We start from the raw sequence: 25220 nt of genomic DNA, 5'->3' as shown, positions 1-25220 counted from the left end.
AGGGGGCCTTTGGAAACAATTCAGCACAAAAGAAAGAGAGAGCATTCTGCTTATGCTAGGTATTTTCTGCGGGCATTTGCTTCACTGCACAGTGAACTGAAAAATAAAAGGGAGGACTCTCACAACACATATACTGTACTTAACACATATACACACACACTTAACCTGTTCATCGAAGGGCTCCACAATCTAACAAGACTAAAAGAACAACATCCGCAGCACTTGAGCAGAAGCACTTAACTCATTTACCCACAGCCTTTATATTCTCCAGCCTTTTTTCTTCACCAAACATCTAAAAGGGCTATTTAAACCTCTCTGGTTACGAGAACCAATAACTCCCAACCTATGTACTAATAATGTTTGCCCATGTACTGATCCGTATGCAGCCAACATCCATGCACAAGAGGGAGCTTCCTATATTTCTGCTATAATGGGGAGATCTAAACACACAGTATAAAGTAATTCTTAAGGAGGTTAAGTTCTAGTCCTGCACAGCAACTTGCATTCCAATGAGTTCATATAAACCAGAACTCCTAGACTAGGGAGGAAACACTAGCATTAGTAAAAAAAGGACCTTTCAAAGGTGATCTGTTCAGCTACGTAACACACCACATATACATGACATGCCTTGAACACAGAAATACTTGGCCCAAGTGTTTTAATTGCACCACACTCACCAACAAAGACGATATGGTTTGTGCCTCCTGCGGCTTAGATGGGACTCCTGGCCACGTAAGATTGGCACTAGCAACTGTCAAAGAACTAAGGGCACCATTTTTCAGCTGCTCTGTGGAATGTGACTTTGGCCCATGCCATCCCAGAAAGCTTTCTGAAACAGAAACAGAGCCAAAGTTACCAGTAATGTCATTCCTTCAATGCATACTCATTTTCAGGGAATGGGATCTCTCTCAACGCCTGAGGGAGGTCTCAATAAAGAACATCTCTCTCGGCCCCTTGTACCCCACCTCCCATTAAGTCACTTGCATTTCAACCTTGTTTGCGTCCCTTCTTGCTACTCTTATTATTATTATTATTATTATTATTATTATTATTATTATTATTTGTAGCAAGTGCGGTTCCATTGTTGAGCGAGCACCAGCATAATAAGAACACCGCTCTCAAAACAGTTTGACTTGATTCGCTCAGTTCTGAAATGAGTACAGGCAATTACACTCCTACCTTTTCTACCAGGCATAGACAACCTCGGCCCTCCAGATGTTTTGGGACTACAATTCCTATCATCCCTGACCACTGGTCCTATTAGCTAGGGATCATGGGACTTGTGGTCCCAAAACATCTGGAGGGCTGAGGTTGCCTATGCCTGTTTTATACAGTACTTAGGTGTCAAATATTAACAGCTGAGTGAGAGTCCCTGACATTTTCCCCAGTGACTGCATATATTATATACACGCCCAAAGACACCATTGCACATAGACATCCAAGGGCAGGTAGCAGCACATCATCCCTTTTATTCAAGTGTTATTTAGCTCTCTAGCTGTGAATGCTGCTGAACATCAGGTTTACTCCAAAGATTAATACCCATATTCAAGTTATTCAAGGCTAGAAGAAAGCTCTAGCATAAACATGTACTTGAGCAACTGGTCCCAGACATTGGGCAACAGCAGCAGCAGCGGCGGCAGAAGCAGTCCAAAACCTGCTTCAAGGAAAGGTGCATAGGCATTGATAGGCAAGTTAACGTTAGCTTAAAAGATGAAGACTTGAAGCAGTTTCCACTCCATGATCAAAGGGAGGGCAGGCTTGTGTGACAACACAGAATTCTACTAACCCTATTTTGCTCACACCAGGTGTTTGTGATGGAACAAAGACAGAATTCCAGAATTTGCACACTCTGTGACCCAGTGATATTTTCAGCTAAGGTGTTCATGTTATACTTTCTGGGCAAACAGCCTCTCCACAGGCGTATTTCATTGAAAACTGGGCAACACTGCCAATAAATTGAAGGCACCGTGGACCAGACTGTCCCATACAATCACAGACGGCGGCAATTCCTCACAAGAACAGCATTTTAGAAAGGTGCTCGTCATTTTAGAAAGGTTCCGATTCTTGTTAGCTGCAAACACATACTTCAACTCAAATCAGAACCAGGGCAGCATCATTTCTTAAAGTTGGTAATAACTCAGTAGCCATCATCTCCTGGTCACCACTGCTTTATTGCAAATGGCCCACAAAGTCAATGGGCTTGGCTCAAAGGCAAAAATCCCAGATTATCATACAGATGACAAATTGCCCTCCCTCTAAGGTGCAAAGAAGCCTCTGGGTCAGCATGTTCAAGGCATGGGCCACTTTGAAAATGACCAATGGCTGGCAAGCAAAAGCCTATTACTGGGCCATATCAAGTCTAAACTGGCATACTTTTGCCTGAATAATTGTCGATCTTAAGATGTTCATAATTAACTTAATCTAGGGGGAATTCACCCAAGTAGATTTGACACTTGATAATTTATGGCTATTTATAGATCCAAAAGTTTAGGTACTGAACAACATTCAATGATAATGACTAGAGTGTTAGAATCAAAGTGTTAGCTATTTTATATATTTGCACTTCCAATGCTATGTTTGTGGAATTTAATGGGATTTTGAGGATGTTCTGAAAATGTAGCTCAAATAAAAGACTGTCTAGAAATCAACTGCTGAAAGTTTCAGAACTTAAAAACCCTCTGTATGACCTGCATGGGCTTAATATGCAGAAAGGTCATTCCTATTTTAAAAAAAACAGAAACAAAATGTGACTACAGTTTGCATTATTATATTGTCACCGTGCATAAACAAAACAAGCTAAGCTAAATTTGCATCAGCCAATGGATTACGACAATTTGGCAGTGTGACAACACAATCTTCAGTATCTGCACTTGGAATGCAAGATTAGGACTATGCATGACTTTCCTGGCTGTTTATTGGCCTGTGTTGCAAGTCTTATACACAAACATTCCAGTTTGAAACCCAACATCAAAGCTTAACTGGCTCATTTCAAGAACACACAAGCATGCAGGTTTCTGGAAATGAGATCCCAACTGCTTTGCAGCTCCCCAGTCTTTTTTGATGCTGTGCCATAACTTGGCTTAGCATCACATCCAAACCTGGGTTCATGATTTAGCTCTCTCCAGACTAACCATCAGCTGTAACCAGGGTTTGCCCCATGGTTTGCCACTCATGCGTTGCCCGGTAGAGCTCAGATTTGGTCAACATGGTAAAAACCAAACCATGGGTTAGCTCAGCAGAGTTGGGGGAAAGCGAAGCAGCTAGGATCTTCTCTCTGGGAGTTCACGTTTGTACAAAGCCGTGGTTTCACTTAGGCGTGATGTAAGAACCCAGAACTGTGAAGAAACTTCACAGGTGCTCCCTTTTTTTACACTTTGGTTAAATGACTCGTGTGTTCTGGTAAGAGGCAAGTCTTCTTTTTAAGAAAGGGGGTGTTACGATACTATTGGTAACTCCCAGGGTGGAGTTGAAAAGGTTAGCATCGCTCACCTGAAGACAATCTCCTGTTACTGTGCTGGCTCGTTTGCTGTATGCTCTGTTGAAGCATGTGTAGGCACTCTCCAAGGCAGCTGAGGGTGGCAGCAGAGGTAGCTTTTAAAAGCAGCAGGTCTTGATCCAAGGCAGAAAGAGGACCAGAACCTGGGAGAGATTCAATGGCTTGCACAAGGCTTTTCTGCTGTCCCTCCACCTGGCTCATGATCTGCAAGTATATGTACATATTTTAAAATGCATATGTGCAGCCAATTTGTCAACAGGTTACCATTATCACCGCTTGCTGACTTCTCTGTTGCACAGTACAACTGGAAAAAAGATCCTGCTCCAATCCATGATTTAATGCCAACTAGGTGAAACTCAGAAAATTAGAATATCGTCAAAAACTGCGTTTATTTCACTAATGCAACTTATTATTATTATTTTATTATTATTTTTACAAATGCTTTCTTTTGGAAAATCCACATTAATAAAACAAATAGTTACAATAATACAAAAATAAACATCACTATTACATTTCATTAATTACATTCCATTTATAATTGACACGCCTAATGACAAATAATTACAATTACAACAAATAAAGGCTTCACATATCTTGCTTTGCATGTCATGCATCTATCTCATATACTGGTTTCACCTTTTAAGTTGCATTACTGAAATAAATGGACTTTGACGATATTCTAATTTTCCGAGTTTCACCTGTATTTCGCACCTTTTCTTTTCCCCTCAAAAACTAGCATTCTAACCTGAAATGTAGAATTTTGTCCTGAATGTGCATACCAAAAGTTATTCAGGTATCTTGAAAGGGTGTATCATTCTATACACTATCTTCACTCACCAATTAAAACTTTATTTTCAGTAAGTCTGTCAGTAGCTGAAAGCTAGTCTGTTAATAATACAGAAATTACCGTTGTTGTTGTTGTTGTTGTTGTTGTTGTTGTTGTTGTTAAAATTTGTATACCACCTTATATCTGTAAATCTCAGGGCGGTTCACATATTAATGGCAAATGTCATTAATATGATAGCAAGTCTAAATAACAGAAAATCCCAATGAACTGTTCACTGTCTATACATCTTCAGATGTAACACAGTGCCCCAAAACGTATCCCATAAAGCCAGTGCAGTAGGAAATCATAGGCCCGAACCAAGATTGGAATGGGTTTAAAAAATAATCAGTACTATTCAAGAAAGTTTGCAGTTGCCCTACCATGACCCTCTTCACAACCTTCCCTAAGTTTTGTGACTGGTTGATATCTAGTTCAAAAACACCAGATCTAGAGATGGTTCCTTTAGCGTTGCCTCTTTCAATACAGCAGGGACCAACTCTTCATGTAATCAAGTGCCAAATGTGCCCTTTGCTTCTCTGAAAGCTTTCCAGTTCAAATTGAAGTTTTTCCACATTTAAAAGGAACTTAGGGTTGTGGCCTAGGGAGTTCAAAGTGAGTTACTTCTTACTAGAATATTTTTCACGATCGCAGGATATTATTATTTTGGCTGGAATAATGGTAGAACAGCAAAAGGAGCCAGGATCTATGGAAATGAAACCTACGATGTCTGATCTTTAGTACGTTTTGTACCAACCATGAATCTACAATGCGCTACATTATAGTTCCAGATTGGTCTCAAAAACTCTATTTATGCTCTTCTAAAGATATTTTAAGTTACCGATCAATAACCTCACAAGTGTACTGTCTCTTATAGCAATCCTCCGACTTTGTTTACTACAATTCCATTAGCAAAAAGCTTTTGGTGCTCATTTAGCATGAATATGGCAAAATGCTTGACAGTGAAGCAGCTTGGTTAAAGGGTAAAGGCGCTCCTGACCATCAGGTCCAGTCGTGTCTGACTCTGGGGTTGCGGCGCTTATCTCGCTCTATTGGCCGAGGGAGCCGGCGTTTGTGGCCAGCATGACTAAGCTGCTTCTGGCGAACCAGAGCAGCACACGGAAACGCTGTTTACCTTCCCGCCGGAGCGGTCCCTATTTATCTACTTGCACTTTGATGTGCTTTCGAACTGCTAGGTAGGCAGGAGCTGGGACCGAGCAACGGGAGTTCACCCCGTTGCAGGGATTCGAACCGCTGACCTTCTGATCAGCAAGCCCTAGACTCTGTGGTTTAACCCACAGCGCCACCTGGGTCCCTGCAGCTTGGTTAAAATACAGTATATACATTTTTCTGCCACAGGCAAGCATATGGCTGAGCTACATGTTCCTCCAGTTCAGCCCTTTGCCCAATATTGAAGCTTACTCTCTTAGGATTATGAGCTTCTAGCAAAGAAGGGCAAAGATTCAACTTCTGAAATGTAAAGTTTAAAGACTGTGTAGTGCTCTCACACACACAAACACAGACACAGACAACCTTTGGAAGTATCCAATCCTATATAACTCAACCCTACATGCCACCAGAAAAGATTCATTCAGAGCTTTCTCTGATCATGCCTACCCTCATGTACTTAATAATTTCGGTGTTAAATCTCTAATCTTTTTGCAATCAACAACCAATAAATGCTGGGTGCAAAATTGAAAATCTGAAGGTGTAAGGTAAGGTAAAGGTAAACAACCCCTGGACAGTTAAGTCCAGTCAAAGGCGACTATGGGGTTGCGGCACTCATCTCGCTTTCAGGCCGAGGGAGCCAGCGTTTGTCCACAGCTTTCTGGGTCATGTGGCCAGCAGGACTAAACCGCTTCTGGCGCAACGGAACACCGTGACGGAAACCAGAGCGCATGGAAATGCTGTTTACCCTCCCACCACAGCAGTACCTATTTATCTACTTGCACAGGCGTGCTTTCGAACTACTAGGTTGGCAGAAGCTGGGACAGAGCAATGGGAGCTCACCCCATCATGCAGATTCCAACCACTGACCTCCCGATCAGCACACCCAAGAGGCTCAGTGGTTTAGACCACAGCACCACCCACTCCACATACATAAAAATGATTTTCACTGATACCAGCAGGTGCTAAATTCTCTTACTGGCATCCCTATGAAATAGGGGAAGTCCGCCAGGCGGTGTTGGTTTCCATCACACACCATCCCCAACAGTCAGGAATTATGGGAACTGTAGTCCGTAACATCTGAATGATACCACATTGGCTATGCAGCATAAAAAAAGGCAGTAGCATTTTCATTGTTTCATCAAGACCCCTTAAAAAAGCTATGTGTGACGAAAGTCCTCTACTTTCCGTCTTTATTGTACAACCTACTTCTCAGATTGTGCAAGGCTTTAATGGGGATGTCCTGAGGTAAAGTTCACCTCCCTCTATCCCAGTTATTCTCCTTATAAACCCCCTCACAACGCTTGGAGTTTTAAGGTAAAATGAAAGTGCTCTTCCAGCCCAAAACGTGGCACGATTTCTTTTAAGCTCTGAGGGGAAATATGAGACTATTCTTAATGTACACAACAGTAAGGGGTTCTCCTCACTCGAGCTTTCCCCCCACTTGAAGCTTTCCTCCCACCTGAGGAAACTTTGTGTCACCCTCGAACCAGTCTCCCTCTTCCTCCTCCTCTTGGTGCACTCAAGGGACAACAACCTATCCTTTCTGCCTTAGAAAAGGGGTTTTGTCCTTCTAATGAGTATCCCCACCAGATGAGCCATAGATACCTCTGCTGGAAAGATCACACAGACGATAGTACAGATGGAACTTTAATTTAACATTTAATGGCTTATGAACTTAATGGTTGCATTGAAGGTTCATGTGTACAAGCATGTGGTTTCAATGGAACTGTTCTTGTTAAACATATAACTTCAAACCTCACCAATTCCTCACCTAACACTACTCTATAAACCTATTCTACCATCACCCAAGCTCACACTCTCCTGCTTCATCTCCCTCTCTCTCCCAACTGTCAACTCTCTCTAACTTCCGTTTTCTTCTCATAGAATGTTCGTAACCCCGCCCCCAAAAGCATGTGATGTAACTCAGGTTAGGAGATGCGTTAACCCTTATACATTCAGGCTGTGACCAAATATATCATCCTAGGGTTATTTCGTTACACTATGCCATAAGCTTAGTGAAATTTTATCCCTGCGTAAAACCAATTCTGGCGCATATGTCCACTGCATGTAATAAAATTCAAATAACCACCATGCACAATAGGAAATTATTAGCAAGTATTACTAGTTATTTTTCCCTGCTAGATTTATCTCTCGGAGGAAGCAGATCTGGCATACAATTCCCCTCTCCACACATCTCCATAGTACCACTGTTACTTACTACTCATATTATCCATCAGTGCTGAATGGAACAAAATCCATCACAGCGGTCACAGAAAACAGGGCACACACAGAGTGGTTCCGTAGCGCAACTGTGCCAAATAAAAGCACTAAAGCTTTCAGAGATCTCTATTCATCTGAAGCTATGGCACTAGCATCTCTCTCATTTAGAAGACAGATTTTATTAAAGCTCCCACTTTCCTTATGTACTCCGTCTTGATCAAAGCTGTTAAAACCCCTAGTGCAGAGCCATCAGCAGATACGGTAGTGGCAGCTTTCAGCCACGAAAAGAGTAGAAGTTCGATTGCAGCAGGTTGAGGAAAGCTCTTTTTGCCCACAAAGCTTGACCTCCTAGAATATCTTAATTGTAAATGCACAGGTTCATAAATAATCCCTGAGAAGCCTGCTCCCTAACACAGCCCTTTCATCTTCCCACTGCTGCAAGCAAGGAGACACCACCCTCACCCCTATCACTGCCTGCCTGTGCAACTGAATTCCTGGGAACCGTTTTTATCCGGAAAGACTGCACACAAGAGACAGGCCCTGGCCGAGTTGCACCGTTAGGATTGCATGGATATCACAGCTTCTACTTGCAGCAAAGAAGCAGCTTGAAAAGATGGGTGGTGGCCCACTTGTGGACCAAGACTATTAAGGAGTAGAGCCATTTCTCTTAGAACTTCATGCACTAAGAGGTGGCTTGTCAAGAGAAGTCTATGCAGTTCCTTCTAGATGCTGGTGGACTTCCAACTTCCACCATCCCCAACCGTTAGCCATATTGACTGAGGCTGATATGAGTTGCAATCCGAAACATTTGGATGGTATCACTTCAGCTTCCCATGGCTGAAGTGAACTCTTTACACTGCGAAGACAGGGCGAGTCCATGCTACGTATGTATGTATGTATGAGCAGCTAACTGCACCCAAACGAGAACACCCTGCTTCGTCCTCTTTTCTTGATGCTTTTACAAAAGAAAGGCATTTTTGCGCCAACTAGGAGAGAGGAGTCTCTAGCTGTACAGGTCCATTTACATCCCTCTGATGGAACTGGGTGGAAGATTTTAAGCTGGTCCAGACACACACAAGCCTCCCCTCAAACTCTGAATTCACAACAAAATCTGAACTAAGTACAGGAAACTTTCCTTGCAAAATAGGTAACATGCTACCGTAATCACAGAATGAAGAGGACTTGCTTCTGTGAGGAGAGGAGAATGAGACAGAATGTACAGGTTTCCTGCTAAGATTCATTCCACCCAATTCCCCAAGCAGAACTAAAGTACATTATTTCAAGCCGGCTAATCATCCATTTACTTTATTCACACAAACACACACACACACACACACACAAATGTTGCACCAATAAAAGGTAAAATTAGTATTTATCTTAAACCAAAAGAACTTATTAAACCACAAGAAACTTACAAGAATGTATTTTTAGAAGTGGAAAACCCACTTATGTCATGCTTTGCACCAACAAGAAAGCTCCATTTGTCCCCTACCTCTCTGACTTCATTGAGCTGTCCAGGACTTTGGTTCTTGGCTCTTCGGGCTGCTGCAGGTGATTTGTGATGTGTGATGGTGACAACTGGTGGCCCACTTTGATTCAGGCTTTTCTGAGAACTCGAAGAAGATGTGGAGTTGGGTGTTCCAGGGGGCAACAAAGACGAGCTTTTCATTCGTGAGGTTGGAGTACTCTGGAATAATCAAGAAGTTAAAATGACATGACAGCATAAGAAACTATCTCAAATAGTGAGGAGATCATAGAACTGTAGCGTCAGAAGGGATCCCAAGGAAATCTCAGCTAAATCATACATCACAGCTGGCCACCCAACCTCTGCTTTAAAACTTCCAAGGAAGGAGAGTCCACCATCCTCCAAGGGAATCCATTCCACTGTTGAACAGCTCTTACTGTCAGAAAGTTTAGTTGGAATCTCCTTCCTTGTAGCTTGACTTCACTGATTTGGGTTCTAGCCTCCTGAGCAGGAGAAAACAAGCTTGCTTCATCTTCCATGTGACAGCCGTTTACATATTTGAAAATGGCTATCATATCTCCTCTCAGCCTCCTTTTTACCAGGCTAGAGGAGATGTTTGTAGACAGTGGAAACACTGCTGTTCAACAGAAGTTCAGCAGATTATAATCTGGAGATTGCCTGTGCACGGACAGTCAAAGCTAGGCTATGGCTAGGTTGCAGCTGACACAGCTGGAAAAAGCCAGTCCACAACACAGAAGCAACCTGTATCTTCAATGGTGAAACTGGATCAAGAAGCAGCCCCAGTTTGGAAACCCAATCCTTCAAGGGACAGCAAACCCATTCAGAGAAAGGTGAACACCACTCACCTAAGCAGGTGAACTTCCCACCAAAGAGAACTTCCACCTTGCCTACCTTCAGTTTATTGGCCCTAATCCTGACCATGCCTACACCCAAGAACCAATTCAGCACTTCCCTTGCCTTCCCTTCATTAGATGGAGAGGCGTGTGAGAAAAGAAGAATTGTGTGTCACCTGCATACTGCTGATCCTCACCTTATACCTGTGAATGATCTCACTCAGAGTTTTCATGTAAATGTTAAACAGCAAGGCAGCTAGAACTACCCCTTTACAAGGAGATGTTCACCTTATCCTAGGCAGAGGAGGTCAAACCCTCTCTGCTTGATGCAACCAAGCTTCATAGGTGAAGGTTGAGCACACAAATTATAATTGCGTCGGACTTGCCCAAGTACATTGCCTGCATCTTGAGTCTTCCAACAAGCGAAATTCACCCATGAACAGTAGACTAGACAGGGCTCTGGGCGCATCCATAGACCGATCAGCAGCATCCAAGTTGCAGTGGGTGCAAATGATTTTTATCGTCACAGTGCTTTGTCATGGCACAACTCCAAAGGTTAGCTGCTACACTAAAATATACCATGTGCAACTATTTGTCTATTAATACTGATGCTCTCATTTGCTTTCTCCTACAGACTTGGCAGCACACATCTTTTGTTCATGAGGAGCTCTCACAACTGAAGCTGGAGGAGAGAGTATTAGTGTTCAAGCAGTGCTTAAATCGCAGAGCCTGAATGCAATACAAGTTGCCTTTATAAGCAACCCTGGAGCAGTGACAGCAAACAGGGCTCCCCCCCCCTTCAGCTGTCAAAAGGACCTTCTAAATCAGGAGTCAGCAAACTTTTTCCCAACTTCCAACAGTATGCCAGCCACCCTACAATTGTCAGATGAAGGCAGTCTAGAAATAAAAAATATATAATCCCTATATAACCAAGACTTCAAGGAGCCAATTGTGGGTTGAATTCCTCCAACAAAGGGAACCTCAGAATGGGAATATATTTGTTTCACCATAAGGGCCAGATGGATTAGGTGAAACCCATCCAGGGATAACTCTCGACTATAAACCAGGCCCATCTATCTTTCCAAATCCAACTGGTGGGCTCTCTGGCATATCACTCCTATACCAGGCTTAGAGAGAAGCAATCCCAAAGACAAAGACTCTGTAATGAACACTGAGCCTCTGGACCATGTGCGTGATTATGTATGAAGCACCTAAAAACACACACTAAATATTACAAGTCCTGCCCAATTGGACAAAAACAACAAAATAGCAAAAGGGGAAGGGGAAAGGTTGGGGGAGAATTGTGGGAGAAAGACTAAAGAGAAATAAATTATTTTTCAGGAGCTGGATTTCGGTGTTTCTTTACAAAGAATCAAACTCAGCCAGCTGCAAAAAGAATTTCACACATAAAAGCCCATTTAGAGAAAAGGGTGCAAAGATACAATGAGGGGAAGAAATATGTGGTTTAACAAGCAGCGAAGAACTCGAAAAAATGCAGAGACGGAGAATATTGAGAATGAATAAAATAGCTTTCAATGAAAATATATTTCAATGAAAGATCAGCAGGAGCTAGAGAATGAAGAAACAGAGTCTTAAAATGAATGTGAAAGAGGAAAAGGCAACCAGCTCAGAGAAATCATTAGGCATTGGGGGGGGGGGGAACCTATCATATCTGCAATCAAAGAGGAGGTGAAACGCAGGAAGCAAAATAGACCCAAGAGGCTTACTGTGGAAATATAGAAGACAAACTAAAAAGAGTATGAGAATAACCCACTGGGACAATATTTAAGACACAAAGAAAATAATGAAATTCAAGCAATATTTGACAACTGAAAATGACAATATCTAGCTACTGTCTGAGAAGATAAAAACAAACATCTCTACCTTGATGAGAAGATACGATTGCATAAACAGTTAAAAAAAGAATTAGAAGACAAGAACCCAAAGTCAAAAAAAGGTAGTATATTTCAGTCCGGGGAAAAGACTTAACTTCAAAAGAGACACACAGCCATGAGAAAACAGTGGGAAGAAAGAAAGAAAGAAAGAAAGAAAGAAAGAAAGAAAGAAAGAAAGAAAGAAAGAAAGAAAGAAAGAAAGAAAGAAAGAAAGAGGTCAAAGAGAAAATAATATTAATTGTCTTAGCATTTACAGTGGTACCTCGGGTTACGAACACGATCCGTTCCGGGACGCAGTTCGTAACCCGAAATGGCCGTAACCCGAAGCACCATTTTGCACATGCGCAAAGCACAATTTTCGCACTTTGCGCATGCACAGAACGCGTGCACAACGAAAATACTTCCGGGTTTGCGGCGTTCGTAACCCAAGGTACGACTGTACATGAGAATACGAAGAACTGAGAGGGAGATTCATGGCCTTCCTGGTGTGGGACTCCAACGTCCATCAGCCCTCATCACTGGCCATATTGACTGTAGCAGATTGATGCTGGAGTCATACAAGATAAAGAAGGCCACACATCTATGAGTTACATTTTAAATCACGGGGGAATAAAGGTAAGCGAATATTAACAATGAGTTTAAGACATGTAAAATTTCTCCTCTGTCTATACAGACCCTTAATAATAAAGCCTGGTGTCCGAACATTTTCTGGAAGAGAAAGGGATAAGCTACAAAACCTGATGGAAATCTAGTGGAATTCACTCACTGTTGTTCAGAATACAAAGCGTTTCACTTAAAATATATAGAAAGAGAGGGAGGGGAAGACTGTGGGTTTTTTTTAAAAAAATTTACAAGGAGTAAAGCAAGGATTTCTTGGACGTTGCCTCAGACATGATAGCAGAATTATTAAAGTTATAGTAGGTTATTACTCTGACTCATGGTCAAAATGACAGGCTGACTGTATCAGCTTTTGAATAAATGGTTTGTACTGACATAGCTTCTATTAATAATAGTCTTTATGTATGTTAGATAAGACATTAAACATAACTGCTGACCTGGCACCCCTTTACATAGCACATTTTCTATAAAGACGATGAATGCCGTGGCTATGAGACTCGACAAAATTGCTACCTAGTCTAAAAGACTAGGGCATTTTCTTCACAGCCCAATAATTTTTACAGTGGTTATTTCGTGTGGTTTAGAAAAGCCATTTCTTTTTCTGCCACCTACAATTAGAAGACCTTGGAAACAGCTATTGGCAGTTGGTTACGGTCATAAAGAGCTCACTCAAACATCACACTGAACCATCTGTGGCCCTTGCTTTTATTTCAGAACCTATGGCTTGAGATTCCAAACATACAGGTGAAATCACAGTGTCACTAGATGAACAAAGTCCTTCTCTCAGGATGCAACACATTTTTTGGCTTGGCCCCTAGGCTACCAGAGCGCTATCCTAAACCTCTCACTGCCTTGCCCAACCAACGGCAAGGTGCTACCAGGGGTATTTTAGCTCTCAGTGTCTCAAGGTAGTTTACATAATTCCTATAATTTTACATGTAGTGAAAAGGAAACAAGTTCTTTTCAATCCTCGCAGAAAATCAACAGTAAACTCCCTCCTCAGTTATTCATCTCTCCCTCTCTCTCTTGGGTTAACCCTCTTGCATTTCAAATATTGCTTTCCATTAACTCCCTATTGTGTGTTTTTCCTTGCCACTTTCCTAGAGGAGCGCAGTCAACTCACACCTCTTCCTTCCTTGCAAACAGTCATGTCATTGTGATGGTAAGCATTCCTTATGGAACTCTTTTCCCACCTTTCTGAAATCCCAGCCACGCACTCTCCAGCCACAGCAGCGACAACTATGCAAAGTCAGAAAAGTTACCAGCCATTGCCAACTCACCAGTAAACTTCCTCACATAAAGGGCCGTCTCTAAGCCTGGGCTGGGTGGCGCAATGCGCCAGGGCGCCTAGCCACCAGGGGCGCTGCTGTGCCCGCCACACAGCCGATGTCTGAGCCCTATGGCTCCGCCTCCTCCTCCTCTCCTTCGCCCGGTGGGATTCCCCTCAGTCGCTGCCCGCCAAGATGCTGTCGCCTGCGGGAGCGGCGGTGGCAGGAGCAGCTCCCGAGGGGCCTCCTCCACATCTGTGGCCCACTGCCCCACCACTACCACTCATGGGGCTCAGGCGACGGCGTGGCGAACACCTCCTGCTCCTCGGGCCGCTGGGAGCGCAGCAAGAGAGAGCAGGCGGAGGCAGCGGTGGACCGGTCAGTTGGCCGGGGAACAAGCGGCGCACTGCGGGACCTGGAATTCACCGCTCCTGCTTGTTTCCTCCAGTGTGGATGGCGGCCACTGGGCTACACGGCCTCCGGGCCAGGGAGGTGGCAGGAGCTGGGGAGCTGCCCACGCCCTGGCTGGGGCAGAGAGGGGTCGGCGGTGTGACCTGGGCTGGCAGCGGGACACCGCACGGCAGCTGAGGGGCAGGGGGAAGCCTGGGCTGGTGGCTCTGGGGACCCTGAGCCAGGGCGAGAGAGCAGCTTGGGGAAAGGGAGGGGGCGCCGGAGGGACCTTTGCGCCACGGCACTGGATGTGCTTAAGACGGCCCTGCTCACATAGCTTGACCCCCCTGCTTCAAAATACCAAAAAAAGAGACAACACGTCGACCAATTCCAACGGGCGAAATATATCTATTTTTATCTTTATAAACTATAACGACATGCGAGACAGTGATCCAAGGTAATCATACTGTTTCGGTTTGGTCTTCTTCAGTTTTTTAACTTAGTGTTTGTATACAATCTGCAGAACAGGGGTAATACACATATGTAACCCTTGCTCATTAGCATTGATCCCCTGCTTCAGCTGGGAAGCCAGGGAAATGATTCTCCTATACTCTCCCTCACCAATCTTCACCTGAGCCACTCCCTATGTTGGACTAGCATCTCCCCAAACGTCTGATGCGTTTGGAGAAACATAACCTAATCAAAATGCAGCTACAAGCAGCAAAAACAAAACAAAACATGGGGGAGGGTCTTTCATCCTTTTGCAAATTTTAGATGCAACATAACCTTCTTGTCCATTCATTTAACAGACTGTTCTAAATAAAAATTATCATGATTCCAATTAATACGTACCTCCCAAGCAGTATTCCTCAAAATAACACACACATTCCCTTCAAAATAAAACACACACACACACACACACACACACACACACACACACACACACATCCAATTGCTTTCTGGCTACCACCTTGTTTCTGTTTTAACAGTAAGCAGTCCTAAACATTTTGCTGTTGTCTAAAAATCTGGCAAGCAGGTTGTATAGAGACAACTATAGAGAATATGAAAGTGGGAGAATAATGGAAGGACTCTACCGACTGGTGTGGTGGTTTTTTTTAATAGTTTAATATTTCCAGGCACGACCTTCACTTACTACAAATGACATGCAAGAATGCAATTTCCTGCCCTATAATTATTTACCTTCAAATTATTTTCCGTGTGATACTTGGCACAGGATCGGAGCTGAGTCACCCAGTACTGCCTCTCCTTTGCATCCCCGGCTGGAAAAAGAAAACACATGTTGGGGGGGGGGGGAGATGTAGTTTCTTCTCATTTTAAAACCAACCAATTTTCCTGCTATGTACAGTCTCTTTAATCTCAAACTCTCCCTATAGAAACAACCTGGTTACTGAGATTGATAACTGACTTTTCTATCTTCATTTTTAACTTGATGCATTTTAGCATGCACCTGACACAATATTTTAACGTTTGTTACTTTCCCGTGAACCACAACTTAAACTATTACTTATCAACCATCAATCATCCCTTCGTTAAAATCAATAGACTTTTGGGGGATGTACCCTTTTTCCAGTCCTGAAATACTTTATTCTAATATGGGCCTGCAATTCTTTGCAGACTTTCCCAAGGAGTAAGCTCAATCGAATACTGTGGGATTACATTCTGAGTAAAAGTGCTTAGAACTGCACTTTAAATAAGGCAATCTAAGATTAGTCTACTGAATGCCAACATTCCAGTTCAGAATCAAGGCAACATAAGTCAGCACAATCTTTTCAAAGAACAGATATTGTGCAGTGGCTATTAAAACGTTAGTTGGATAAGGAAATGTGCACTTTGCATTTTTGAGATTTTTGGGACGTTCTGTTTCAAGTGGAGAATAAAACCTACATCTTTCAGTTTTGCCTTATTCTGCAGAGAACCATTCAAAGCAGCCACGTGTACAACTGGCACAATGGCACATATCACCTTGTACTGACCTTAGGACCTCTTTTTTACAGAAGGAGAAATATGGGCAAGTTCCCATTAAGATAATCTTAAAGGAATTCAGATCTTGTTTTATTTCAGCATTGAAACATTCAATGACTGAATATCAATTAGAAATTCTTTCCTAAGAAGAGGGGTATGGATAACCGTGCAAAGAGCTTATGTCCTGCCTGTGGGTTTCCCAGGGTCTTCTTGTTGACCCTTGCTGTGGAAAACAGGATGTTGGATTATAGCTGGGCCTTTGGTCTATCCATCACAGCTCATTTTATGCTCATTCTCCTATGCTGGGGGCAGGGGGAGGAAGAAGAGGGTGGATTCTTCCATCCCAGCTATATTCAGGACTTCCTCAGTTTGGTCTTGGGAAACAAGGCAACCATCAGTAGACTATTTATTTCAGCGAGTAAGCTTCACTTTTTTAAAACTGGCTCTCAGGTGAACCACATTGCCTGGCTGAGTCTACTGCCTTAAGGTAGTCATTTCAAAATTTCAAACACAAAAGCATTACCTTCTCCAAACCAATTAAAAGCTTGTCACTATTAAACAAAGAGTAGCTGGGGAAATGCAACAGCTGTAGGAAAGGCAAGTTTAAAGACTGCAATAAGCCCACAACTGACACACATTTAACTTGTGCACATTCAGTTTTACGCAATTGGCAAAAGGGGTTTTTTTCTTTCATTAAAAAGGGGTTGGATGTCCGGGGGAAAAGGATGTTGGCAATCCCACCAACATCGAACCCAATGTGCTTTGACTATGTGCAATTTTGGCTTGACTATATGCGATTTTGGCTTTAGGCGAAATCCCCGGAATGTAAACCCAGTGTGAGCTGCAGACTTACTGTGCAGCGGTGACAAAGAATCATACCTCTGAGTTTATACATTTCTCCATTAGCAGAGTAAACCACCAACATGTGAGGGGCTTCATCGCTGAGAGAAACTACTGCTCCAGCTAAGGATAACAGTCCTCGTGGCTTCTGGTTTTTACTTTGTTCGTTCACAAAATATTGTAGGATTCCAGTCTCAAAATCCAGCATGAAATACCTGTTAACAGAGAGGGAAATAAACAGATGCATGTAACCCAATTTCCTATGCAGCCCCCGAAAAAGTTTTCATTTTTAATATGCAACTATGCACTGCATGGGACGCGGGTGGCACTGTGGTCTAAACCACAGAGCCTAGGGCTTGCCGATCAGAAGGTCAGCGATTTGAATCCCCGCGACAGGGTGATCTCCTGTCGCTCGGTCCCTGCTCCTGCCAACCTAGCAGTTTGAAAGCACGTCAAAGTGCAAGTAGATAAATAGGTACTGCTCTGGCGGGAAGGTAAACGGTGTTTCCATGCGCTGCTCTGGTTCGCCAGAAGCAGCTTAGTCATGCTGGCCACATGACCCGGAAGCTGTAAACCGGCTCCCTTGGCCTATTGAGCGAGATGAGCACCGCAACCCTAGAGTCGTCCGCAACTGGACCTAATGGTCAGGGATAGCTTTACCTTTATGTACTGCATATAAAGATAGAAGTGGACTACCATACACATTTGTTCCACATTTACATTTTTGCTGTAATACTTAGAAGTGGACTAAGAATTTGGCTTTTCAAAAAAATGCAAGCAATACAAAGAATCACGGAGTTTGAAGAGACCATGAGGAATGCAAGAATCTCCATGACAGATGGCCATCCAACCTCTGCTTAAAAACCTCCAAGGAAGGAGAGTCCACAACCTCCTGAGGGAGACTGTTCCATTGTCGAACAGTTCTTACTGTCAGAAAGTTTTTCCATGTGTTTAGTCAGAACCTTATTTCTTATAACATGAAGCCATTGGTTCAAGTCCTACCCTCCAGAGCAGGAGAAAACAAGCTTGTTCCCTCTTCCATGTGGCAGCCCAAGAGATATTTGAAGATGGCTATCATATCTCCTCTCGGTCTCTTCTATTCTAGGCCAAACATATCCAGCTCCTTCAACCACTCCTCATAAGGCTTGGTTTCCAGACCCCTGATTATCTTGGTTGCCCTCCTATGCACTCGTTCCAGCTTGTCAACATCCTTCTTAAATTGTGGTGCCCAGGATTGGACACAGTATTCCAGCTGAAAAGTATTACGTTATCTCCCTGTATTGTCTCCAATAATAGCCAAATCCTGCTCAAGTTACTTTATGCCTTTCACTTTGGAACTTAACTAGACTGAGGCAGATATTGAAGGATGGATGAGTTCATAGAGAGAAGGGCAAGGTTTGCTGAGGCAAGGCTACAAAAGAGCTCTCTTTCTATGCAAGAACCAAGATGGTGAGTTAAGCTTAGAAGACAGGGCAACTTGTGGATAACAGGTCTTATGTATCCCTTCATTCTCCAAACCCTGAGCAAAGACAGCCCCATAGAAAACACACTGTAGTCCTTCATTCTTGAAACTGAAGGAGCAGGCAATTCAAACCAAAACTCCAAAAACAGAGACGGTGCAGCACAGATTTCAAGGAGGCTGCTTGTACACAAACATTTGTAGACTAAGGCAAAGTGCCAGGAACTCAATGTTAGAAATTCAAAATTAATTGGCAAATAAAACCAAGTCAGCCTTTTTCTTGACAGTTTAAAAATACAGACCTATAATGAAAATCCTGATACCATAAATGGGCTTATTCATTAAGGAAATCTTGCTTTTAAAGGTATTTTAATCTCTTGGCATTCCAGCTAAAGCAATTATTATTTTATTTATTAAATCTGTTTCCTGCCCTTCTTCCCAAAGGGTGGCAAATATATAAGCAATAAAACAATGAAATTAAACCTCAGGCGGTCGAAACGGAACGTGCCGCCCTGGCTACGGCGCCTTCCTAGTAGTGGCACCAGCTGCTTCATAAAGGTAAAGTGACCCTTGACCATTAGGTCCAGTCATGACCGACTCTGAGGCTGCGGCGCTCATCTTGCTTTATTGGATGTTGGCAATCCCACCAACATCGAACCCAATGTGCTTTGACTATGTGCACCAACCAACATCGAACCCAATGTGCTTTGACTATGGCCGGCGTACAGCTTTGACTATGGCCGGCATACAGCTTCCAGGTCATGTGGCCAGCATGACTAAGCCACTTCTGGCAAAACCAGAGCAGCGCACGGAAACACCGTTTACCTTCCCGCCGGAGCAGTACCTATTTATCTACTTGCACTTTGACATGCTTTCGAACTGCTAGGTTGGCAGGAGCAGCTGCTTCATAGTTTCCCAGAATTAGTTAGCTGGCTACAACTCCACGCGATTGCTTTTCGACTGGGAAGTACTGAGGCAGCTTGAATCTTTGCTCAGGAACCTTAAAGGTTATTCCTGTAGAAGTCTGTTCTTGCACCTTAATTAGGCTAGCCAGCGCAAAACTCACTGAAACAATAGTCAGTGGTGGAGCTTCATGCTCTGGCACCGGGGGGGCCGAGAGCAGGCGGGGGCGGGGCTGGCGCACATCCTGGGGACGGGGCGTGCCGCCTGCGGGGGCATGGGGGCAGCCGCGATGGCTGCCAGGGGTGGTACGCTCCCCCCGCACTCCTCTTCCTCCGCCAGTGTAAACAGTGGCTTCTAAACCATGAAGTGGGGCTACACCACCGCAAGCCCAGGTCCCTCCATCACCAATTTGAGTATCCCGAAGGGATGTGAGAAATCTGAGTAGAAACGGAGGGGAGAAGCAGACAGTCACAATGATCAGCGTTCCTCAGCCTCTTTCCCATTCACTTCTGCCGCAGTTTCAGATTTGGATTCAACTGCTGTTGTCTTTGCGTAGCGTTCATATCCCCTTCAATTAAGCTTCTTAATTCGTAGAACAACAAACCCAAAATGCAGCCCGCATGAATTTTGAACACTATTATCCCATAAGGTTCGTGCCCTTTCTTCATTGCAGTTCAAATAACAAGCCCAAATACATTTCCCATGATCCTGCATTATCTTGCAAACCAGACTTTGCTGAGGGGTGGGTGGGGGGGTGGAGAAAACATGCATACTTCAATCAGTCCCAGAGAGATAAGCTTGGTTTACATAAATACGTAAATAAATTAATAAATGGGTCATTTGGTTCTGGCCACCTTAGTAATGTAAAACTCCTAGAGCTTATTTTAATAATAAAATCCTTCAGCAGCTTATTGCTAAGAAATGGGCATGTCACAGCAGCGTAGCTCAAGCTTTACAAGAATGAGCCAGTATGAGCACTGAGCTCAGGCATTCCCTGCTCCGGTACCTTTTTTCCTTCTCCTTCTCATACACACACAACATTCAAAGCTCCCCATTTTTGTTCTGGATAAACTGCAGTCCTTACACCGAAACTTGGTTTATTCCAGCTGTGGTTTAGTTAACAAACCAGGATCTGGAAGTATGCATTTGATCCAAGTTTGTTGAAAGCAATCACCTTTAAAGTTTGGAATAAACTGCAGTTTCCTGATAGGACCAAATGGAAAATGGAAGCTTTCTATCTCCTCCCTTGGGGCAAGTCCAAAGCTTGCTTGAAGTGTTTACATCCGGGTTCAATGGCGTTGGATGCGCAGACGCGATTTGCACAGCTCGCGCATGCGCAGAAGCGCTCTATCGGTGCTTCACGCACGCGCAGAAGCGTGCCTTCAGGGAGCGACCGCTTCGGCGAGCGACCACCTCAGCGGAACAGATTGTGGTCACAAACCGAGGTACCACTGTAGTGATGTATGGAAGTGAGAGCTGGACCATAAAGAAGGCTGATCGCCGAAGAATTGATGCTTTTGAATTATGGTGCTGGAGGAGACTCTTGAGAGTCCCATGGACTGCAAGAAGATCAAACCTATCCATTCTTAAGGAAATCAGCCCTGAGTGCTCACTGGAAGGACAGGTCCTGAAGCTGAGGCTTCAAGACTTTGGCCACTTCATGAGAAGAGAAGTCTCCCTGGAAAAGACCCTGATGCTGGGAAAGACTGAGGGCACAAGGAGAAGGGGACGACAGAGGACGAGATGGTTGGACAGTGTTCTCAAAGCTACCAACATGAGTCTCACCAAACTGTGGGAGGCAGTGGAAGACAGGAGTGCATGATGTGCTCTGGTCCATGGGGTCACAAAGAGTCGGACACGACTAAACAACAACAACACAAGCCCTTAGTTTAGCAAACCTAATAGAAACCAAGTTGGGTAGTATTATTGGTGGTGGTGGGCATGTAATCCCCATAAAATAACCCCACATGGGGATTATGTACCCTCCAGCCACTAGGCCCCATGCACACCTAAGACCATAGCTGTCAAGTTTTCCCTTTTCTCATGAGGAAGCCTATTCAGCATAATGGAATTTCCCTTTTAAAAAGGGAGAACTTGACAGCTAGGCCTAAGACAGACAGCCAATATACTCTCCAAGATCAACAGAACAGTACCATTAATTTGATAAGTCTGGGCAGTGTGACTCAGTATATGGGAGACAGATTTGGCTCTGGATCTGATAGGGCCAAGTTCACACTCCTCTGCTATGGGCACAAAGATCATGTTGGCAAGTGATGTTTAGCACCATGAGGATGAGCCTCAATTAGCTTGAGGAAAGCACCATGACCCTCTCCTCTCTGTGGTCAGAAGAAGAACTTCTGCTGAAGTGCTTTGTGCACCCCCGAACCAAAGATCCTGGCTTAAAACAAACTCTGGGTAGTTTGATAAACCAGCTTCATAGCACATGGTGTGGCTTAGCATGAAACTCACCAGAGCTTGCTTTAAAGGAAGATGCCTGATTCATGTACGATGCTAGACAGAGATTGTTTTAATTGAATTAAGCAATAAGAGTAGAAGTGAGCCCAACGACTTTCTTTGGACTCTTTGAGGCTCGTCCATGTAGCACTCAACAACAAGTTTAGCATTACATAGGAATTGGGCTTGTAAAATAGGTTACTGTATATTCCTGCATATAAGACTACTTTTTAACCAGGGAAATCTTCTCAAAAGTCGGGGGTCGTCTTATATGCCGGGTCGTATTTCTTGTACAGCAAGTATATCCCAAACTCTATATTTTAACTGGAAAAGTTGGGGGTCATCTTATACGCCCAGTTGTCTTATACGCCGGAATATACTGTAGTTCTCCCATTTGCACACGATCAGCATGTGCACACTGTTTTTGGCCCCGCAAGGGGGCAGGGTGAGGCAGGAGGGTCTTATGCACATCCCACTGACATGAATGCAACCCCCACATAAATGGGGAGTTGCCCGTAGCGCAAACAAAACCATTTTGCAAACACTGTCATGTCCATGTGATCCGCAGTATAAGAGAAGCAGAAGATTGCACTCTCTACTAACCACCAAGGACTACCAACCTGTGTACATTCCTTTTTACTGAACTTTGGTCTTTAGACATGCATAAACAGATGCATACTCCAGGGCAGAAGTCCACAGGACCCATGCTGTTCAATGATGGCAAGCTATCCCATTAATCTTTATGAATACAGCAGCCTGCAGAAAATTTTGTCCTGAAACTTCATACAAATTTTGCCTCACGTCAGAAAACACCACCTTAACTGCATATTACTGCATATTAAATAAACATACAGCTTAAGACCCATTAATTTGATTTTAACACACAAACTGCTAGGAAAGTGCACTTTCAGGGTGAACTCCTGGAACTTTTGGCACTTGCATTTCCAAGAGGTCTACTGTCATTGTGAATATGATATAGATTAACTTAAGTTATCCTCAGTCAGCAGAGCTCTATACTGAGGTCATGTTTGTTTCCCCCCTCCTCCCCAGACCTTCATGGTTCACCCTTCACTTTAGCAACCCTCAGCCCTCAGCAAGAATTACTGCCAGACACCAGCAAATCTGCAATGTTACGAAGGAAAAGCATTAATATCCAGTGACACATGGTCCCCAAGGCTATTTGCAATAAATAAATAAATATATGAGCAGGCTTATGTGCATCCACTGAATTTAAAGAAACTAAAGTCAGAGTGCTGTGTGTCACAATAAAATGCACATAAACATTTTATAAAGCGGCTGAGCAAACAATAAACACACAAACAAAACCACTGAGAAGCCAACATGGTGTAGTGGGAAAGCTCCACCCTCTGGGCCACATTAGGCCCAGACATTTCCCACAAGCCACGCCTACCTGTCCCAAACAGATGCTATCATATGACATCAGGTGTGTGTGTGACAGGTAACGAAACAGCAGCAGCAAAAAAAAAAGAGGCCAGGATCCTTAAAGAGGACTGCCAGTTGTTCACTGGAGTATTTTAAATTTAGCACTGAATACAAGTGCCATTGGGATCTGCTTCATTCAGGAATGTCCACTACAATCTGAACTTGGCAACACCTGATCAGAAGCTCCCAAGTGCATGGGAATCATGGGTTCCCAGTGTCCAAATCGTGCAAGGAATCACTAATCTTCAATTCCTTAAAAAAACAGCCCCAGGGGTAATTTGTTGCAGTTTGAGGCATCATAGCTCTACTGAAGGTTAGAAGGCCTCCTTTGTAGTTAGAAGGTCCCGTGTTTAAACCTTGGCATGTTCGATTAAAAGGATAAAGGTAGAAGATGATGGGAAAGACTTCCAAGCCTGAGACCCTGGAGAGTCACCAACAGACTCTTGCCAGACGTTGCAACCTAGACAAGGCCATTAGCATCTGGTAGAGCTGGTGAGTAATATGTAGTTTCAGAACCACTGCTGCAAACGGAAAAGGAATTCTTAGACCTAGAAGCACCAAAGCTGACACGGCATCATAATCCTCAACCTGACCAACCTCACAATTATTTCACAATTCACTGGGCTTATTAGTTTCAACTGGCCAACCCACACCCAGTCAATTACATCAAAAGGTTTGCTTCGTCACATCTCCTGCAGCTGGAGAAAGAAAAGGAAATAAATGTTTTACTGTTGTGTTATAGCAGCAGTAGTTGGGGAGCAGTGTCTGAAACTCAGATATATAAGCTAGGTGCCAAATGGCTCCTTAAACCAAGGTTACAATCGCCAAAATGGAATGTCTGGTTGCCATTTGGGGGCAAGACAGCTCTAAAGTCTTATTTTTCAAATGGCAAATGGATTGTGATTGATTATCAGTTAGACATCTGGCTTTGTTCAGCTAGGTTAAGAGCTTTGAGAACTTAAAGAAGCAAAGTCACTTGATCCAGCCAGGAACAGTCCACATATATATTGGCCGATTCCAAGCTCTTTTTCTTAATGGTGACTGATCCTGCTCAGGCTGCACAGAAAAAGCATTTTGGTTCCAGAAATTCATTCTGATTATGCAGATAAAATATAACTGATAGAATTCTACAGGATGGGGTATTAGTGTGTGAAAACAGCCCAGATCCAACGATCCCCAGGCATGCACCTCCAGATGGTGGAGATACCAGGGGCCATCCCAGCACCCAGGAATCTTCACTTGGTCAAAAGGGGTCTTAAGCCAGGTGCAAAATGCGCCTGGCACCTGGCTAACTTCGAACACTGCTGGGGAAATGCACTGCCTGTGTAATATATTGTAGATAAGGTGTTCACTGGTGGGTTTCTTTTTTAATGATATCGGTGGAAAAGCAGCTTGTCATGGGTGACTACATAGGTACTGGCCAATGGGTACCCATACATTTTTGTGCAGCTGTATTTCATAGAGCATTTGCCTCTCAAACAGAGAGGAACTAAGACAGGGATCGGCAAGGTTTACCTCCCCTGGGCCGGTTCACTCCATCTGCACAGACACAATTTTTGGCATCAGCGTCTGCAATTTTCGGCACTGCGGAAGCGAGCCCCTGTGCTGTGCTGGTTTGGCGCAGCGCGCAGGGACTCACCGAACAACCAACTGGGTTTGGGGGCAGCTCATGGGCCGGTTAAACAACCCCCCGTGGGCTGCTTGTGGCCCATGGGCCTTAGGTTGCCAACCCCTGAACTAAGGGAACAGTGGCACTTTTTTTCCCCTACTAGTATCAACAACCCATGGTTATTTCTGTGCTGGGAAAGTGAGATCTCTCTACAAGAGACAAGTTTGCCAGGCAAGAGAGATCTGGAGCCCATTAAATAAAAACCACCTGACTGCAAATCTATTGCACAACAAAGCCATTGTCTGCAATGCAACTGCATTCTTCCCTAAC

The 25220-nt window shown here is 43.7% G+C and overlaps 1 protein-coding gene across 2 annotated transcripts in view; it reads right to left on the bottom strand.

Annotated features, from left to right (window-relative positions):
- Positions 1-25220, bottom strand: part of OSBPL10 (oxysterol binding protein like 10) — a 76043-nt gene that overhangs the window by 37706 nt on the left and 13117 nt on the right. Inside the window, exons 2-6 of one of the 2 annotated variants that reach the window (XM_035130077.3) lie at positions 17062-17237; positions 15400-15479; positions 9202-9396; positions 3490-3700; positions 678-829 (exon numbers count right to left, since the gene is read on the bottom strand). In XM_035130077.3, the coding sequence (XP_034985968.2) occupies positions 678-829; positions 3490-3700; positions 9202-9396; positions 15400-15479; positions 17062-17237 (814 nt within the window). The remainder of the gene's footprint in view (positions 1-677; positions 830-3489; positions 3701-9201; positions 9397-15399; positions 15480-17061; positions 17238-25220) is intronic. The other variant, XM_035130078.3, reaches the window with a different exon arrangement.

The sequence above is a fragment of the Zootoca vivipara genome, chromosome 11 (genome assembly GCF_965207765.1).
Source record: "Zootoca vivipara chromosome 11, rZooViv2.hap1.1, whole genome shotgun sequence".
Taxonomy (NCBI): Eukaryota; Metazoa; Chordata; class Lepidosauria; order Squamata; family Lacertidae; genus Zootoca; species Zootoca vivipara.
Note: the sequence above shows the minus strand (reverse complement) of the source record. Positions and strands in the feature narration are given on the sequence as shown.